The sequence below is a fragment of the Narcine bancroftii genome, chromosome 9, assembly GCF_036971445.1.
Source record: "Narcine bancroftii isolate sNarBan1 chromosome 9, sNarBan1.hap1, whole genome shotgun sequence".
Lineage (NCBI taxonomy): Eukaryota > Metazoa > Chordata > Chondrichthyes > Torpediniformes > Narcinidae > Narcine > Narcine bancroftii.
This window is the reverse complement of record NC_091477.1, coordinates 837,703-855,381: the sequence shown is the minus strand read 5'-3', so window position 1 is coordinate 855,381 and position 17,679 is coordinate 837,703. Positions and strand designations below refer to the sequence as shown.

At 51.5% G+C, this 17,679-nt stretch overlaps 2 protein-coding genes across 4 annotated transcripts in view; both read left to right on the top strand.

Moving 5' to 3' along the window:
• Positions 1-8,346, top strand: part of LOC138742953 (cytoplasmic FMR1-interacting protein 2-like) — a 36,230-nt gene extending 27,884 nt beyond the window's left edge. The window contains exons 9-11 of the mRNA XM_069897826.1: positions 6,731-6,969; positions 7,488-7,635; positions 7,938-8,346. Coding sequence (XP_069753927.1) covers positions 6,731-6,969; positions 7,488-7,635; positions 7,938-8,105 — 555 coding nt within the window. The 3' untranslated portion in view covers positions 8,106-8,346. The remainder of the gene's footprint in view (positions 1-6,730; positions 6,970-7,487; positions 7,636-7,937) is intronic.
• A 987-nt stretch (positions 8,347-9,333) lies between these two features.
• LOC138743103 (magnesium transporter NIPA2-like) overlaps positions 9,334-17,679 on the top strand; it is a 20,485-nt gene continuing 12,139 nt past the window's right edge. The window contains exons 1-4 of one of the 3 annotated variants that reach the window (XM_069897940.1): positions 9,334-9,439; positions 10,158-10,282; positions 15,742-15,969; positions 17,519-17,575. In XM_069897940.1, the coding sequence (XP_069754041.1) occupies positions 10,258-10,282; positions 15,742-15,969; positions 17,519-17,575 (310 nt within the window). In that variant the 5' untranslated portion in view covers positions 9,334-9,439; positions 10,158-10,257. Of the gene's footprint in view, positions 9,440-10,084; positions 10,283-15,741; positions 15,970-17,518; positions 17,576-17,679 lie in introns of all 3 variants that reach the window. The other 2 variants (XM_069897938.1, XM_069897939.1) reach the window with 2 other exon arrangements.

Below are 17,679 nucleotides of genomic sequence, written 5' to 3'. Positions count from 1 at the left end.
GTTTATCATCCAAGTCCAGAAATGTTTAGATCATTTACAGGGAAAGGTTGTGCAGACTGGGGCTTTTTTCTCTGGACGGGGAGATTTCTGTATTTTCTCTGGAGCGTAGAAGATTGAGAGGGGACTTGATAGAGGTGTTTAAGATTTTAAAAGGGACAGACAGAGTAAATGTGGATAGGCTTTTTCAATTAAGAAAGGGGGAGATTCAAACTAGAGGACATGGTTTAAGATTGAAGGGGGAAAATTATAAGGGGAACATGAGGGGAAATTTCTTTACGCAGAGGGTGGTGGGGATGTGGAATGAGCTTCCGGCAGACGTGGTCGAGGCGGGATCATTGGTTACATTTAAGGAAAGACTGGATCGTTACATGGATAGGAGGGGACTAGATGGGTATGGATCGGGTGCTGGTCAGTGGGACTAGGAGGGTGGGGATTTGCTACGGCATGGACTAGTAGGGCCGAACTGGCCTGTTCTGTGCTGTAAGTGGTTATATGGTTTCTGCACATGCTCAGTCTGTCTCCTACTCTCTTAGCAGTCCATCTTCTCCTTTGCTCTCTAAGGCAAACTGTCACTTTTCCACACAAAACCACACCACACAGAACTCTAACACCTCCCCTGCTAAAAAAAAAATTTGGTCCATGAGAACAAATTTTTAACAATTAATTGAAGTATTACATAAATAAAATAAACACTCCATTATTTTTTACAGTAAGTATGTGATTAGATTCATATCTACCCAGATTAACATCTTGACAAATAATCTGCTATTACGTTATCCGTCCCCTTTATGTGTGTAATAATTAAATCATACTCTTGTAACATTAAGCTCCAGTTCAATAACCATCTGTTTTTAGACAGAAAAACTGATTATAATCAGTATATATTATTAACATTTTTTGAGCAGTACAAATATACACATCAAAATGTTGCAATGCTAAAACAAGCACTAATGACTCCTTCTCAGTGGTCGAGTAATTTCATTGATGGTCGTTAAACTTTTTTGAGAAGTACAAAATAGGATGTTCCACTCCATCACCATCCTTCTTCTGTAAAAGTATAGCACCAACTGCTTCGACACTGGTGTCCACGGCTAAAAAGAATGGCTTTTCAAAGTTAGGGGACACGAGTACAGGCTGATGGCATAAAATAGCCTTGAACTTCAGAAACACTTCCTGGCATGCATCTGATCAGATAAAATTTTCTTTCTTTCTAAGTAGCTTTGTTAATGGGAGTGCAATTTCTGCAAAATTTTTACAAAATCTACGTTAGTAGCCAATCATACCTAGAAATCTCCGAAGAGCTTTCTTATTACCAGGGATAGGGAATACAGTAATAGCCAATACTTTTATTCCAACCGGTGCCACCTGTCCCTGTCCCACCACATAACCCAGATAAATTTCAGTGGCATGTCCAAACTCACTCTTGTGCAAATTCACTGTGAGGTGCGCTTCCACCAGTCTCTGAAATAACTGCTCTAATTCAAGCATGTGTTCTTCCCATGTAGCCATACTAATTACTAAATCATCGATATAAGCTCCTGTGTGCTCTAAACCCTGAATTATTGTATCAATCATTCTCTGAAATGTGCCAGGTGCATTTTTCATCCCGAAAAGCATAACATTCTACTCATACAATCCCAAAGGTGTAACAAATACAGAAATCTCCCTGTCTTTCTCTGTCAAAGGAACACACCAGTATCCTTTTAAGAGATCAATCTTTGTAAGAAACAGCCTTCCCCACCTTGTCTATACAATCATCTATTCTGGGAATAGGGAACGCCTCAGTCTTTGTCACCATGTTTACCTTTCGATAATCTGCACAAAACCTAATTGAGTCATCTGGCTTAGGCACCAGAACTCAGGGTGAACTCCAATTTAAAATTGATTTTCGGATGATGTCATTTTTGAGCATATAATCCACCTCTTGATCCAACAGTCTGCTCTTTTCCTAATTAACTTGGTAAGGATGCTGCTTAATAGACTTAGCATCACCGACCTCCACATCATAACAAGCCACAGCAGTTCTTCTTGGAACATCTGGGAATATATCCTTAAATTTCATAAGTAATGTCTTCATTTCTTCCCTTTCTGATTTAGTCAAATGCATTAACTTGGTGTCTAAGTTTTTCAAAACTGTGGAATTTTCCAGCTTGGGGCTTATCACTTTCTGTGCTCCATGACCTTCCACAAAACTAATCTCCTCCTTACTTTCCTCGATAACTAGCACCTTGGTTGGAATCCTAAGTTTCCCCCTCAGTCATTTTCTCAAAGTAAGGTTTAAGCATGTTCACGTGACAGACCTGTGTCTCTCTTCGACGATCAGGTGTCTCAGTGACCTGATTAATTTTTGATTTCACCTTATATGGTCCTGAAAATTGAGCTTTCAAAGGGTTTGACTGCATTGGAAACAAAACCAATACTTTGTCGCCAGGTTTAAAGTCCCTAATTTTTGCTTTTTGATCATACCTAATTTTCATTTTTCCCTGAGCAGTTTTTAAATTTTTCTTTGCCATCTCGCAAGCCTGATGTAATCTGTTTTTAAATTTGAAAACATAATCCAACAGATTTGATTGTATATTATGTATCCACTGTTCCTTCAACAATAGTAATGGACCCCTGACTTCATGACCAAACACCAACTCGAATGGACTAAAGCCAAGTTGCCTCTCTAACAGCAAACAATAATAAATGGATTCCTTCATCCCAATCCTTATTATTTTCCATGCAATAAGCCCTCATCATATTTTTCACAGTTAAATGGAACCTTTCCAAGGCCCCTTGACTTTCAGGATGATAGGCAGACGAAACAATTTGATGGGCTCCCAATTCATACACCACCTGTTGAAATATTTTACCATAGCCTTCACAATCGTCTTCGCTTTAATGTTTCTCAGAAAATCTAAAATGGCCACCAGAAATGCCTCTGGAAATCTTGAAGCTGTGCACATAAGTGTTAACAAATATTCATTTCCCGCTTTGGATTTTGGCAATGGGCCAACACAATCCACTATCACTTTTGAGAAGGGCCTCCCGAAAGCAGGGATGGGTTGTAAAGGTGCCACTGGTAGTCCTTGATTAGGCTTGCCCACCAGTTGACAAGTGTGATAGGTTCTTCAAAAGTTCATAACATCCTTTCTTAATTTCGGCCAATAAAACTGTTTCCTTATCTTTTCTACCATCTTCTTCACCCCAAGCTGACTTCTGAAAGGTACTATGAGCCAACTTTAATATTTCATTCCTGTAAGTTTTGGGAATTATAACTTGTCTTATTACCGCCCACCTTTCACTGGCAGGTATCACTTGTGGTCTCCACTTTCTCATCAATATTCCATCTTGAACAAAGCAACCTACTGGCACAGTTTCAATTTCCTGGTTAGACAGAATCTTATCTCTTATCTCAGCAAGATCAGGATCATGCTTTTGTCTAGCTATTAATTCTTCTCTTGACAACAGCAAAGCTGGATCCTTAGGTTTGTCCTCAATGCTTGCCTCCACTACAGAATCATCACAGACTTTCTCTGCCTCTACCTTTTTTCTAGACATGGCTAGACACACGCAGGATAGATTTCCAAATCCTTTTCAGACTCATAAACCAATGGCTTACTTGTGAGTTTCACTGCAGGTATGACTTTACCCTCTGCTAAATCATTCCCTACAAAAGAGAAACTCCATCCACCAGCAGACTTGATCTTACCCCTATCGTAACTGGGCCATTAACTAAGTCTGATTTCATCACTATTTGATGCGAAGGTATAGGCTCTGCTTCACCACCAATGTCTTTAATTAAATTCACATCTCCAGTATCGGTCGCCTCACCAAAATTCAAAACGTTGCTTAATACAAGCGAATGAGCTGCTCCAGTATCCCGCAGGATTTTAACCGGCACTTAATTGGATCCTTCTTTAACCGAAATGAAACTTTCAGTCATAAATGGTTTAAAAATATCCCTAACTTTCTCACTCTGAACACAGGCAGTTGGTACTACCCCTTTCTCTTTCTTCCTTTTCAGTACAAGACAATTTGCTATTATGTGCCCTGGCTTCTTACAATAGTGGCAAATAACACTCGAAAAATTTTCCTTCACCCATTTTTCTTCCTCTCTTCCTTAAACCTCACTTCTAGATTTTCTTTCTACTCTACTTGGATTATCAGCAGTATTCCTTTGAAAGGTTTTCTCTGGTGTCCACTTAGGTTTGTGGGTTAAAGCATATTCCTCTGCGAATTTAGCCAATTCTTGCCAAGTTTTTATATTTTTCTCTGCCAAGTACACTTGAATATCGTCAGGAACACAATTTTTAATTTCCTCAATCAGAATGATTTCCCTCAATAAATCAAAGTTATTTTCTACTTTCATTGCGGCACACCACCGATCAAAACACACAACCTTCCTATAAGCAAAATCCAGGTAAGATTGGGTTATTGCATTTTTTTAAAATTCCTGAACTTTTGTCTATAAGCCTCTGGGACTAGTTCATAAGATTGGAGTATAGCCTGCTTTACAAATTCATAATCAGCTGCTTGTTGTACCATGAGACACGAATACACCTGTTGGGCTTTCCCTTTAAGAACACTTTGTATCAGGAGTGACCACTGGTCTGGTGGCCATTTTAAATTTACAGCTACTTTCTCAAAATGTTGAAAATACTGATCTATTTCAGCTTCCTCAAATGGAGGAACTAACCTCACTTCTCTACTGACCAGAAATCTCTCCTCCTGACCAGCATGTGGGTTTTGGGCTTCTCCCTCTCCTTGGGTTAGGGTCAGCTTTAATTTAGCTAGTTCTAGCTCATGCTTTCGTTCTTTGTCTCTCTCTTCCATTTCTGCCTGCCTTACTGCTTCCCGTTCGGCTTTCCTTTCTGCCTCTCTTTTTTGCTCTAACTCTAGTTTTCTCAAAGCCAACTTTACTTCCTCTGAAGTTTTCTCCTTTGGAAACTGTTCTAATGTAACTTCTTCAAATACCCCCTTTCCTACATAGAGCTTAACAATCTTTTGGGCAATTTCCTTTTTTTTCATCCCAGTTCTTACTGTAAGAAGTTTTAACTTGCCAACTACAACCATCAGTTCTGACCTTTTAGCCATTTTTAAAATTAACCTCTGAAGGGTTCGCTATGAACTGGTCAATATTCATAGTTGCTGGTTTTTCAGCTGGTGATTTATACACTCACCGTTTATTTTTAATTTCAAGCTGGAGGTTGAGTCAAACTCAGATGATCGATAACTAAGCACAAGTCAATCACCCCTAAAGCTTCCAAGTTATGTTAAAAGATCAAACCAGCAACCACAAAGAAGGCAGATCACACAGGGTTAAAGGTGAACAATTATTTTCTTAACAAAAAAATTCACCTTCAAACTTTAATTAAAAATCCCCCCTTTTATAACAATGCCACTAGTTACAAGTGTAAAACTAATACATTCCCCAGCCTAAATATAACATATGTAATTAAAGTCTAAGCTACTCTTCCAACCAGCCCACAAAAACTTAGACACAAAACAAACAAAACACACAAGACTCACAAAATTTCGATCTCAACCGAAGCAAAGATCATAAACAAAATTCAGTTTGTTTGGTAAACTGAAGCCAAAAGATCTTTGAGAGAAAGAGAGCACAAAATTTGAAGTTGTCTTGTGTTGCTTGCAGAGAGAGGAACAACTGGCTTGGTCCGGATCCTTCTGGCTGCTTTCAGAATGTTCATCCTTTTATGAAATGCCCAACATTCTAAACTTTCCTCCAGACCATGACTCATGCTCTGGGCCTTCTTCCACTCCACAGCACCCCCAATGGTGGTTTATCATCCAAGTCCAGAAATGTTTAGATCATTTTCTGCACATGCTCAGTTTGTCTCCCACTCTCTCAGCAGTCCACCTTCACCTTGGCTCTCTAAGGCAAACTGTCACTTTTCCACACAAAAACACATAACACATAAGGCCAATACACAACACAGAACTCTGTAACAGTAGGGAATTTGTGTGTGTGTGTGGGGGGTGTTTGGAGAACTGTGAGTGGAGTGTGTGTGAGACAGAGAGATGAGGTGGGGTGGGTGGGGAGTTTGTGTGTGTGAGGGGAGTTTGGGGAAGTGAGTGGGGGTGTATGTGTGATGGTGTGTGTGAGAGAAACGAGGTGGGGGGGTTTGTGCATGAGTGGGGCGTGTATGTGACAGTGTGTGTGTGAGAGATGAGGTGGAGTGGGTGGGGGGTTTTGTGTGTGGGTGGGGAGTTTGTGTGTGTGTGGTGGGTGTGTGAGGGGAGTTTGGGGAAGTGTGAGTGTGACGTGTGTGTGACGGTGTGTTTGAGAGAGACAAGTTGGGTTGATGGGGAGTTTGTGGGTGGGGAGTTTGTGTGTGTTTGTGTGAGGGGAGTTTGGGGAAGGGAAATGTGTAGGACCACTGAACATTGAGGATGGGGGCCATACACGATTTCAGGGAGCCTGCATCTGGGCCTACATGTGGAGGCTGTGCAGTGACCATATCTCCGGGGGGGGGGGGGGGGGGGGGGGGTGGGGTGCCTGAAGTGTTGTAGAGGCAGTGCTGGGCTGATGGGGGATGGTTGCCACTCCACTGGCCATGGGGAGTGGGTGGAATCAGTGCTAGTCCCAGCTCCCTTTGCTGATGAGCTAAAGTCCTGTGAAGGTGCCCTGTGTCGAGCTGCTCTGGGACAAGACGCGATGGTATTGACAATGGTTCTCAGTGCCCATCCCCCATCCCCTGCTGACCCCCTCCCTCTGTATTTGCAGCAAATCGCTATCGCCCGTGAGGGGGACCTTTTAACCAAAGAACGTCTGTGCTGTGGCCTCTCCATGTTCGAGGTCATCCTCACACGTGTCCGCAACTACCTTCAGGATCCCGTGTGGAAAGGACCTCCCCCCACCAATGGGGTGATGCACGTGGACGAGTGTGTGGAATTTCACCGGCTCTGGAGTGCAATGCAGTTTGTTTACTGCATCCCCGTTGGAACGCATGAATTCACTGCTGAGTAAGTGGGACCCATCCCCCAGTGAGGGTCAGTGTGAGGGACTCGTACCCCCCAGTGAGGGTCAGTGTGAGGGACCCGTCCCCCCAGCGAGGGTCAGTGTGTGAGACCCGTCACCCAGCAAGGGTCAGTGTGTGGGACCTGTTTCCCAGCGAGGGTCAGTGTGTGGGACCCGTCTCCCAGCGAGGGTCAGTGTGTGGACCCGTCTCCCAGCGAGGGTCAGTGTGTGGGACATGTCTCCCAGCGAGGGTCAGTGTGTGGGACACGTCTCCCAGCGAGGGTCAGTGTGTGGACACGTCTCCCAGCGAGGGTCAGTGTGTGGGATCCGTCTCCCAGCGAGGGTCAATGTGTGGGACCCATCTCCTGGTGAGGGGTCAGTGTGTGTGAGGGTTATATGAGGGGTGGATGACGGAAGTGGAGGGGGGTGATGGGGTTTCAGAGAGAGTCAGCCTGACCCCCAGGACATTTTCCTGGCTGACCTGTCATGTTTCCTACCTGCTATCCTGTGTCCCCACCCCCAGGCAGTGTTTTGGCGATGGCCTGAACTGGGCCGGCTGCTCCATTATCGTTCTGTTGGGGCAGCAACGACGCTTCGACCTCTTTGACTTCTGCTACCACCTGCTGCGGGTGCAGCGGCAGGACGGCAAGGACGAGATGATCAAGAATGTGGTAAACTCCAGTCCGCAGTGGGGGCGGGGGGGGGGGGAGGGTGCACGAAGTGTGGGGTCTTCAAGGTGCGGGGTCTGCTAGATGGGGTCCGTGAGGGGAGTATCAGCGAGGGGTGAGGTCCGCAAAGGAGGGTCGCTGAGTATGGGGTCTGCAATAGTAGTGTCCATGAGGGGTGTCCCACCCTTTACCCTCCCACCCTCTACGTAACCATGGTAACTGGGACCAGTGAAGATGTAACCGTGGTGATGGAGGAGGGGTGATGGTAAATGGGCGACGCCCTGTGACTCTCCCCTGTCCCACAGTCCCTGAAGAAGATGGCTGACCGCATCCGGAAGTACCAGATCCTCAACAACGAAATCTTCGCCATGCTGAACAAATACCTCAAGTCGGTTGAAAATGAGAGCTCGACGGTGGAGCACGTCCGGTGCTTCCAGCCCCCCATCCACCAGTCGCTGGCCACAACCTGCTGATCAATGGCCTGTCCTGGACCAGCCCGGGTCACCCATCTCTCCCTGATCGGCCATCTGACCTGGGTCACCCACCTGTCCTGGGTCAGCCCAGGTCACTGATCATTGGTCTGTGTCCCTGGATGTGGTTTTGTTGTGGTTTGCTGTGTTCCATGCCAGACGCCCAGCCAAACTGGCGCATATCTTGAATATCTTATTTAATGTCCTGTCTGAAAATAAATGGAGTTGTGCTTGAAAGTGGAAATTTAGTCACAAATTGTCTATTGTGGTGTGAGCCTTGGATACAAATGTGGAGTGGACTGGCACATGTCTCAGGCCAACACCCATGCTGGATCACTGTAGGGGGGTGTGGGGGAGTGCAGGAACAGTGAGGAGGTCATCCTGATTTGGGACCCATGTCTGACCTGCCCCTCCAGAGGGACCCTCCCTCAGATCCCATCGGATGTTTGTGTCTCCAGGCCCTAGTTTTGAGGGGAACAGCCGCCTGGCCTAATCTGGAGCTGAGTCAGTCTGCACATTAGGGTTAGGGTGCTGTGTGAACTGGAGGTGAAGGTCATCCTCTCGGTTTATGCCGCTGATGTCCTCTTCGTGGTCACTCACCCCAATGACCTGCAGAGGATTCATGCATGCCAGGAGACCTTCTTGGCTGCATCCTCTGTCAGGATAAACTGGGCCAAGTGTTCTGGCCTTCTGGTGGGACATTGGCAGGTGGACTCCCTGCCTGAAGAGATGTGTCCTTTTCAGTGGAGTGCTACTCATCTCCCTATCTGGGGGTCTACCTGAGTGCAACTGGGGAGTTCCTTACCTGGACCAAGGTCTCTGAGAAGTTGGGGAACTGGTCGTGTCTCCTCCGTGTCATTTCGTACCCGGGCAGGGTGCTGGTCATCAACCAGCTTGTGGCCTCAATGCTGTGGTACCCGCTGGTCATCCGGGTCCCACCCACGGTTTCTGTTGTCACAACCCAGAGATGTTGGTGGACTTGTTCTAGGGAAACAGGAGGGGCTGGGTCTCTGCTGGGATCCATTGAGGAGGGCGGTTAGTCGCTGGTGTGTCCGGACTCAGCTGGCAGCCCTCCTTCTCGGGGCCCTGCAGAGGGGCATGTTCGAGCAGGTGCTGGCCACCTCTTTCCTTTATTTGGGTCACTGCCAATGGGAGCACACAGCTCCCAGTGGTGAAAACCAGTTGTACCGCGTTTTACTGGGAGCTGATGCGGATCAAGGGAGTGGTGTGTGCCGGAGGGGGTGTTCCCCGTCCCACAGCGATGGGTGTAGGGAGGGTTCCTGCGCTGAGCCCCGATCCAAAGTTTGACGGGTTTTGCAGGAATCGTCCTGGCACAGGTGAGCTGTCTTGCGCCGTGTTGTGCATTCCTGGACGGGCTCCTCCTGCACGCCGTGGCGGTCTGTTTCACCGCCCGGCATGGGGGGGGGGGGGGGGGGGCGGGCGGTGTGGTGGAGGTTCCTGGACAAGGAATCCTCCCCCTTTACATCGGGGCCTGGGGTGGAGAGTCCTGCACCGAGCAGTGCTGGGTCACGCCTTCCTGAGTCGGTTCACCGACACCCCGGCCCCAGTCACCTGTGCGGCCGGGAGGAGACGGGGACCATGGAGGAGCTGCAGTCCCTCTTCACCCACCTGAAGGGGCTGTTCCCCACGCTCCTGATCTGCAGCCGCCTGGTGCAGAACGGGGCCGGGCGTTTGTTCCATCTCCTTGTGGGGTTGGTCATTCACAGCCCAAGGGGGTGGGGGAGAGCTGCCCGTCCTGCGGGGTCCAAGGTGTGAAATGCTGGGTAGGAGAGAGAGGGTCGTGATCACGGCCTCTCACGGGTTTGACGTTGTGGCTCCGTGAGATGGAGTTTGCGAGGAGAGGCCGGCTGCACCTGCACCTCACCCCGAGCCGGATCCCGTGAACCTTGCTCTCGGTGTCGGTGCGGGTGCGGTCCTGTTCCATGTGAAACTGCTCTCGCCCCGCCTCTGCGCTGCCACAGGTGGGCTGGCTCGGCGCTGCCAGGGCACCGGAGAGTTGCAGAACCAGTTGTGCGAAGTGTGCTGGTTCCCCAGGCTGGGCGGAGGTGAAACAGCAGCCAGGGCCGGACGCTGCTCGGCACAAAGGCGCGTGTGTCCAGCTCACCTCGCCGCCCGCCGCGGCTTTCCCGGCCTCATGGTCAGCGGCAACGTGTCCGACGGTGAGTACAGTACTGATAGGCGGGACACACCAGGGAGGGAGGAGGGGGGCCGGGACACACCGTGGGGGAGGGAGGAGGGGGGCCGGGACACACCGTGGGGGAGGGAGGAGGGGGCCGGGACACACCGTGGGGGAGGGAGGAGGGGGGTCGGGACACACCGTGGGGGAGGGAGGAGGGGGGTCGGGACACACCGTGGGGGAGGGAGGAGGGGGGCCGGGACACACCGTGGGGGAGGGAGGAGGGGGGTCGGGACACACCGTGGGGGAGGGAGGAGGGGGGTCGGGACACACCGTGGGGGAGGGAGGAGGGGGGTCGGGACACACCGTGGGGGAGGGAGGAGGGGGGTCGGGACACACCGTGGGGGAGGGAGGAGGGGGGTCGGGACACACCGTGGGGGAGGGAGGAGGGGGGTCGGGACACACCGTGGGGGAGGGAGGAGGGGAGTCGGAACACACCGTGGGGGAGGGAGGAGGGGGGTCGGAACACACCGGGGGTGGGGGTCGGGACACACCGAGGGGGAGGGAGGAGGAGAGGGAGGAGGGGGGGAGGGGAGGAGGGGAGGGGGGAGGAGGGGAGGGGGGAGGAGAGGGAGGAGGGAGGAGGAGGGAGGGAGGAGGGGGGGAGGAGAGGGAGGAGGGGGGGAGGAGAGGGAGGAGGGGGGGAGGAGAGGGAGGAGGGGGGGAGGAGAGGGAGGAGGGGGGGAGGAGAGGGAGGAGGGGGGGAGGAGAGGGAGGAGGGGGGGAGGAGAGGGAGGAGGGGGGGAGGAGAGGGAGGAGGGGGGGAGGAGAGGGAGGAGGGGGTGAGGAGAGGGAGGAGGAGAGGGAGGAGGGGGGGAGGCCGGGACACACCCCGGGGGAGGGGGGGAGGCCGGGACACACCCCGGGGGAGGGGGGGAGGCCGGGACACACCCCGGGGGAGGGGGGCCGGGACACACCGAGGGGGAGGAGAGGGAGGAGGGGGGGAGGAGAGGGAGGAGGGGGGGAGGAGAGGGTGGAGGGGGGGGAGGAGAGGGAGGAGGGGGGAGAGGCCGGGACACACCCCGGGGGAGGGGGTGGGGAGGCCGGGACACACCCCGGGGGAGGGGGTGGGGGGGCCGGGACACACCCCGGGGGAGGGGGTGGGGGGGCCGGGACACACCCCGGGGGAGGGGGTGGGGGGGCCGGGACACACCCCGGGGGAGGGGGTGGGGGGGGCCGGGACACACCCCGGGGGAGGGGGTGGGGGGGCCGGGACACACCCCGGGGGAGGGGGTGGGGGGGCCGGGACACACCCCGGGGGAGGGGGTGGGGGGGCCGGGACACACCCCGGGGGAGGGGGTGGGGGGGCCGGGACACACCCCGGGGGAGGGGGTGGGGGGGCCGGGACACACCCCGGGAGCAGTTGGTGAGACAGCGACAGTGGAGACGTGTAGCGAGGATGGGGGAGAGCTGGAGCCGGCATCTCCGCAGCCCCCCGGAGCACCTTGTGCGAAGCCGGAGGGACTTGTTTCTCAAGTGGAATCTCTGTTCAAAGGCATTTTGTCAGTGATTTCCCAAACTTTGTCATTTGTGTTGAAAGAAAGACGGGCTGCTTCAATCCTGTGGGAGATTGGGGTTCAATCATGGGAGGGGGTACTATATATGGGGTGGGGGAGAAAGGAGGGGGGTGGGGTGGGGGAGAAAGGAGGGGGGTGGGGTGGGGGAGAAAGGAGGGGGGTGGGGTGGGGGAGAAAGGAGGGGGGTGGGGTGGGGGAGAAAGGAGGGGGTGGGGTGGGGGAGAAAGGAGGGGGGTGGGGTGGGGAGAAAGGAGGGGGGTGGGGTGGGGGAGAAAGGAGGGGGGTGGGGTGGGGGAGAAAGGAGGGGGGTGGGGTGGGGGAGAAAGGAGGGGGGTGGGGTGGGGGAGAAAGGAGGGGGGTGGGGTGGGGGAGAAAGGAGGGGGGTGGGGTGGGGGAGAAAGGAGGGGGGTGGGGTGGGGGAGAAAGGAGGGGGGTGGGGTGGGGGAGAAAGGAGGGGGGTGGGGTGGGGGAGAAAGGAGGGGGGTGGGGTGGGGGAGAAAGGAGGGGGGTGGGGTGGGGAGAAAGGAGGGGGGTGGGGTGGGGGAGAAAGGAGGGGGGTGGGGTGGGGGAGAAAGGAGGGGGGTGGGGTGGGGGAGAAAGGAGGGGGGTGGGGTGGGGGAGAAAGGAGGGGGGTGGGGTGGGGGAGAAAGGAGGGGGGTGGGGTGGGGGAGAGAGAGCCGGGGTAAGGAGGTATAGGGAGAGACTGATGAGAAGAGTTTCATTTCTGCAGCCTTTCCCTCTTCCCTGAGGACCTCCCACAGCTGTGTCCTTCCCGTATGTGTGTGTGTGTGTGTGTTCCCTCCTTGCTCACAGCAGGACAGAATCACCCTGCCTTGGTCACCTCTTAGCGAATGGGCTTGGACTGTTTACCCTGCAATGAACGAGGCGGAGAGGTGACTAATGGAGGATTATCAGATCAGGAGGGGCAAAGATAAGAGGGGATGGGAGAATGAGGGAGCATGTTTAAGGTGAGATGGGAAAGATTTAAAGGGCACCCTCTTCACACACAGGGTATGTGAAAAGAGCAGCTGGAGGAATGCAGGAACCACAAGAAGCTTGGTAGGGGGTGAAGTTTTATATTAATACCATACTGTATTTTCAAAGTTCCCTTCTATTTCTTATAAAAACCAATTAAAACATTGAAAAAGATTTGCATGGGTGCACCTGATAGGAAGGAGTTGGAGGGACATGAGCCAAATACAGGCCAATAATCAGCAGGGACCAGTTGGGCCAAAGGGCCTGTTCCTGTGTTGTGGAAGCCCATGACTGGATGCTCTCAGGCACTACCTGGGGATGGAGAGTGACTCATTCCCACTTTGGTTCTGAGATGCTTGATGAGGGTATTTTTGTGACCATGGACCCTGTCACAGGCAGTTGACAACGATGCAGATCAACAGTGGGGATGAGGGGAGGGGTAGAGCATTGGCTGGAGGGTGATGAGGGGAGGGGTAGAGCATTGGCTGGAGGGTGATGAGGGGAGGGGTAGAGCATTGGCTGGAGGGTGATGAGGGGAGGGGTAGAGCATTGGCTGGAGTGGGATGAGGGAATGGGAGTGGTGTGGCAATGGGGTAGTGCAGGGGGTGAGTGTTCAATGCTGAGTTTGGGGATAATGCTGCTGTGTTTAACCCCAGCTGCACTTAGTGACCTCTGCCCCAGCTTGTTTTCTTCTCTCTCTCTAGTTGCTGCCTCACTGACTGAGGGGTTTCAGCACTCTCTTTGTTTCAGTTTGCTAACATCTGCAGGTTTTTATTTTGGGTACCAGGCCAGTCCTGATGTGTCTCTCTATGAGAGCTTCCTAATCTGTTAGGCATCCCAACATTCTCCTAGTTTCCTTCTTCTATTGAATCCCCCATCAGACAGGACAGCTGCCAATGGGTCACTCTCCACCCTGCCCCAGCTGTCACTGCCCTGATTCACCATCCAATAACAGATACTCGCTTTCTTTTCTTTATCCCTCCTTTTCTGAATGTTTCAATTTCCTCCTTGTGTTTTATACGCCTCTGCTAAAGGGAGAATGTTGTTGGACACTCCTCTTGACTCTCTACACTCCTTGTCATTTGAAGTACCTGAGTCTTGTCGCTCCTCTCCAGGAATAAAGACTCAACCTCTCAACGTAACTGAATCACTCAATCCCAGGAAATTACCTGATGAATTCTGCCTCTGACACTATCACTTCCTCCCTCTACCTTGGTGACCAGAATGGCCACAAAACTCCAGCTGAGGTCTGACCAAAGTTTTATAAAGTTGGAGCATCCCTCTCAACTAATGCCCCAATTAGTGAAGGCCAGTGCCCCAATTAGTGAAGGCCAATGCCCCATATGCCTTCCAAATTGTGTTATCTATCTTCATCACCAAGGATCTTGAATACCTTGACCCTCTGTTTAAACTTTTTACATTTAAAACCACTAATTGTGCCGGCCTCAATACTTTGTGGGAACATTCCACTCATGGTGTACATCATAAGTGCTCCCAAAATAGATAAACAGGGAGGTTGTGCTAAATGTTTATAAACCACTGGCTCCCCCACAGCCGTTGTACCATGTCCGGTTCAGGTTCCCCCACAGCCAGTATACCATGTCCGGTTCTGGCTAGTCCACAGCCCGTGTACTATGTCCGGTTCTGGCTCACCCACAGCCGGTGTACCATGTCCAGTTCTGGTTCACCCACCAGTACTGAATTTCCAAGACTGAGAAGGCTGTGGTCCAAATTGCAATTAAATGGATGAGCATAAATGTTTCTTTGATAGTTGGTAAGGACAAGATAATTCTGTTTCTGTGCTGTAGGAGTCTGTGACAGGTGATCCCCATTCTTGATAACTCATTTAATGCTATTACTTTGTGGATTCAACATCTGACATTAAATGAATACATGCAGGAACTGGCCCAGAGATTCTGTGTGGAAGGACGTGCATTCGTCCCATCTGTCCACACCTCATTAAACCCGGTGCAGGACAATCTGTGCTGCCACTTTCAGAGGTGTTTGGAAGTACTTGACATCCCTCTATACCTAGGAAGTACCCTTCACCTTGTGTGATCTGTCCCAAATAGTCCTTCCAATATGCATGGGCTTACACTTACCAGGATGAAACCTCCTCTGATATTGCTCTGCCCATCTGATGAATATCCCCCAAGAACTTGAGACTGTTTTCCTCTCTGTGAAGAGCAGCACTGATCTTCAAGTCATCTGCAGAACAACCATCATCCTTCCTATAGTCTTATCCAAGGTGTAAACACAACGTCCAGCTTCAATCTGTGGAACCCCACTGGTCACCCTTCCCACTCTACCACCAAACCAGTGTTGGATCTAATGTGCCTGAAATTCCACAGGCGTGAATGCCTTGGACCAGCATCCGGAGTGAGATCTTGTCAAGGCCTGACTGCATTTCCAGTGGATCCAGACACAATCTGCTAGAGAACCTCAGCAGGTTAAGCAGCATCAGTGGGAGAAATAAATCAGTCCCAGTGAAGAGTTTTGACCATTCCTTTTGTCCTTGCATTAAAATTGTTGTGATTTAGCCTCCCATTCCTCTCATGGGGTCTTTCCTTTGCCCTTATCCGCTCTGCCTATCAGACAGGGGTTGCCTTGTACATGTGGCTCCATCTCTCCCTAATTGTCCTGAAATTGAACAAACCCTTTGGTTCAACTTCCTCCCAAGAATGATGGACCAGTCCCAGTTCAGGCACAGTGGACTTGTGACAGGGGGTGATGGGTGGAGTGTGGTCCTGGGGCTGACAGATCACTCACACCATGCTTCAATAGGATCTGAGGGGGAGAAAAAGTCACTGTATATGTGTGAAAAAGAAAAAGTGTATATCATGGCTAACGTGATTTATGGTGTGAAAAATAAAAAATAAAAAAAAAAGGATCTGAGGGGGGTGGTGATAAACAACTAATTGAGCTTGAACCAGTTCTCCTTTCTCCCAAGGATTGAATGTGACTGTAGCCTGCTTGTCGGATCCTTGTAGATACCTGTGTCAAGTGGTGCAGGCAGATGACCTGAATACAACCCTGGCTGTGCACTCCCCATGGAGATCAGCAGATTTCTACATTGGCCTTGCCTTGGCCACTTTCTCCAGCCTCCTCATTGGGATCAGTGTCATCCTGAAGAAGAAGGGCTTACTGCATCTAGCTGAAGTCGGTAGAATCAGAGCAGGTAAAGATAGCTCCAGCTCCCCTCCACAACCTCCCAGATGTGGGCATGAGGTCTGCTGGAAATTATCCTGGCTCCTGTGAGCTCTGGGCCCTAGGCTGGGGCTGGGAAAAGGACACCACAATCTTGATGTGGCCTGGAGCTAATGCAACAGGCAGACAAAGGGTGGTCCATGTGAATGTGTAATGTGGGAGATGTAGCCCACCAATACCATCCCACCCACTGTCAGGTGATCTGCTGCATCCAATAGTGGTACGCAGACTTTTGGTTTCATCCTTCAGTTGAAGGACAGCATGGCACATCCCCTCCCATGGCGAGGAGCTCCCTCGGCACAACCACTCCCACGGTGAGGAGCTCCCTCAGCACGACCCCTCCCACGGCAAGGAGCTCCCTCGGCACAACCCCTCCCATGGCAAGGAGCTCCCTTGGCATGGCCCCTCACACGGTGAGGAGCTCCTTCCGCATGGCCCCTCCCATGGCAAGGAGCTCCCTCCGCACGGTCCCTCCCATGGAGGGGAGCACACTCCGCACGGTCCCTCCCATGGAGGGGAGCACACTCCGCACGGCCCCTTCCATGGTGGGGTGCTCCCTCAGGATGCTGACAGCATCTTTCAGCCCACAGGCTGTGAAGAGGTGGTTCTGATTTATTGTGACTGATGTAACTTGGGGAAAGGTGTCTCAATTTGCACAGAGCAAGCTTGCTGAACTTCACTGTACTGTTGGGTGGATTGTTATTGGTATGAAGTTCCAGTTGTCTCACCAACCTCACCAATTCCGTCACCACCCGACCCACTATGCTCCCAACTAAAACTTCCCCTGACCCATCACACAACCTGTATCACTTCACTCCCCAACTCCAACATCCCCATCCCATTTCAACACCCTCTGATGCACCTCACTCGAATACCCCTTGTCCCACCACCCTTGCCAACTCGAACACCTCTTGTCCCATCACCCTTGCCAACTCGAACACCCCTTGTCGCTCCACCCTCGCCAAGTCGAACACACCTTGTTGCACCACCCTTGCCAACTCGAACACCCCATGTCGCAGCACCCTCGCCAACTCGAACACCCCATGTCGCAGCACCCTCGCCAACTCGAACACCCCTTGTCCCACCACCCTCGCCAACTCGAACACCCCTTGTCCCACCTCCCTCGCCAACTCGAACATCCCTTGTCCCACCTCCCTCGCCAACTCGAACATCCCTTGTCCCACCTCCCTCGCCAACTCGAACATCCCTTGTCCCACCTCTCTCGCCAACTCGAACACCCCTTGTCCCACCACCCTCGCCAACTCAAAACACCCCTTGTCCCACACCCTTGCCAACTCGAACACCCCTGACCCACCACACTCCCCAACTCCAACACCTCCTGACCCTGCACCTCACTCCCATAACTTGAATAGCCCATGTCGTACCTCATTGCCAACTCAAAGACCCCGTCCCAAATCCTAATAGCCCCTGATGTCTCTCTGAATATTCCTCTCTCAGCTACAGCAGCAGCACTTGGTTAAAGCAATGGTCTGACTTGCTTGTCTTGGTGTGTGTTGCAGGAGAAGGTGGCCATGGTTACCTGAAGGATTGGATGTGGTGGGCTGGCCTGCTAACCAGTAAGTAATCAATCTGGAATGGTCACCTGTATTTTTCTGAAATAAGAGATGGCTATGTTCTGTTAGAGAACAACAAGTCCCAGGAAATAAACAGAAATAATTCA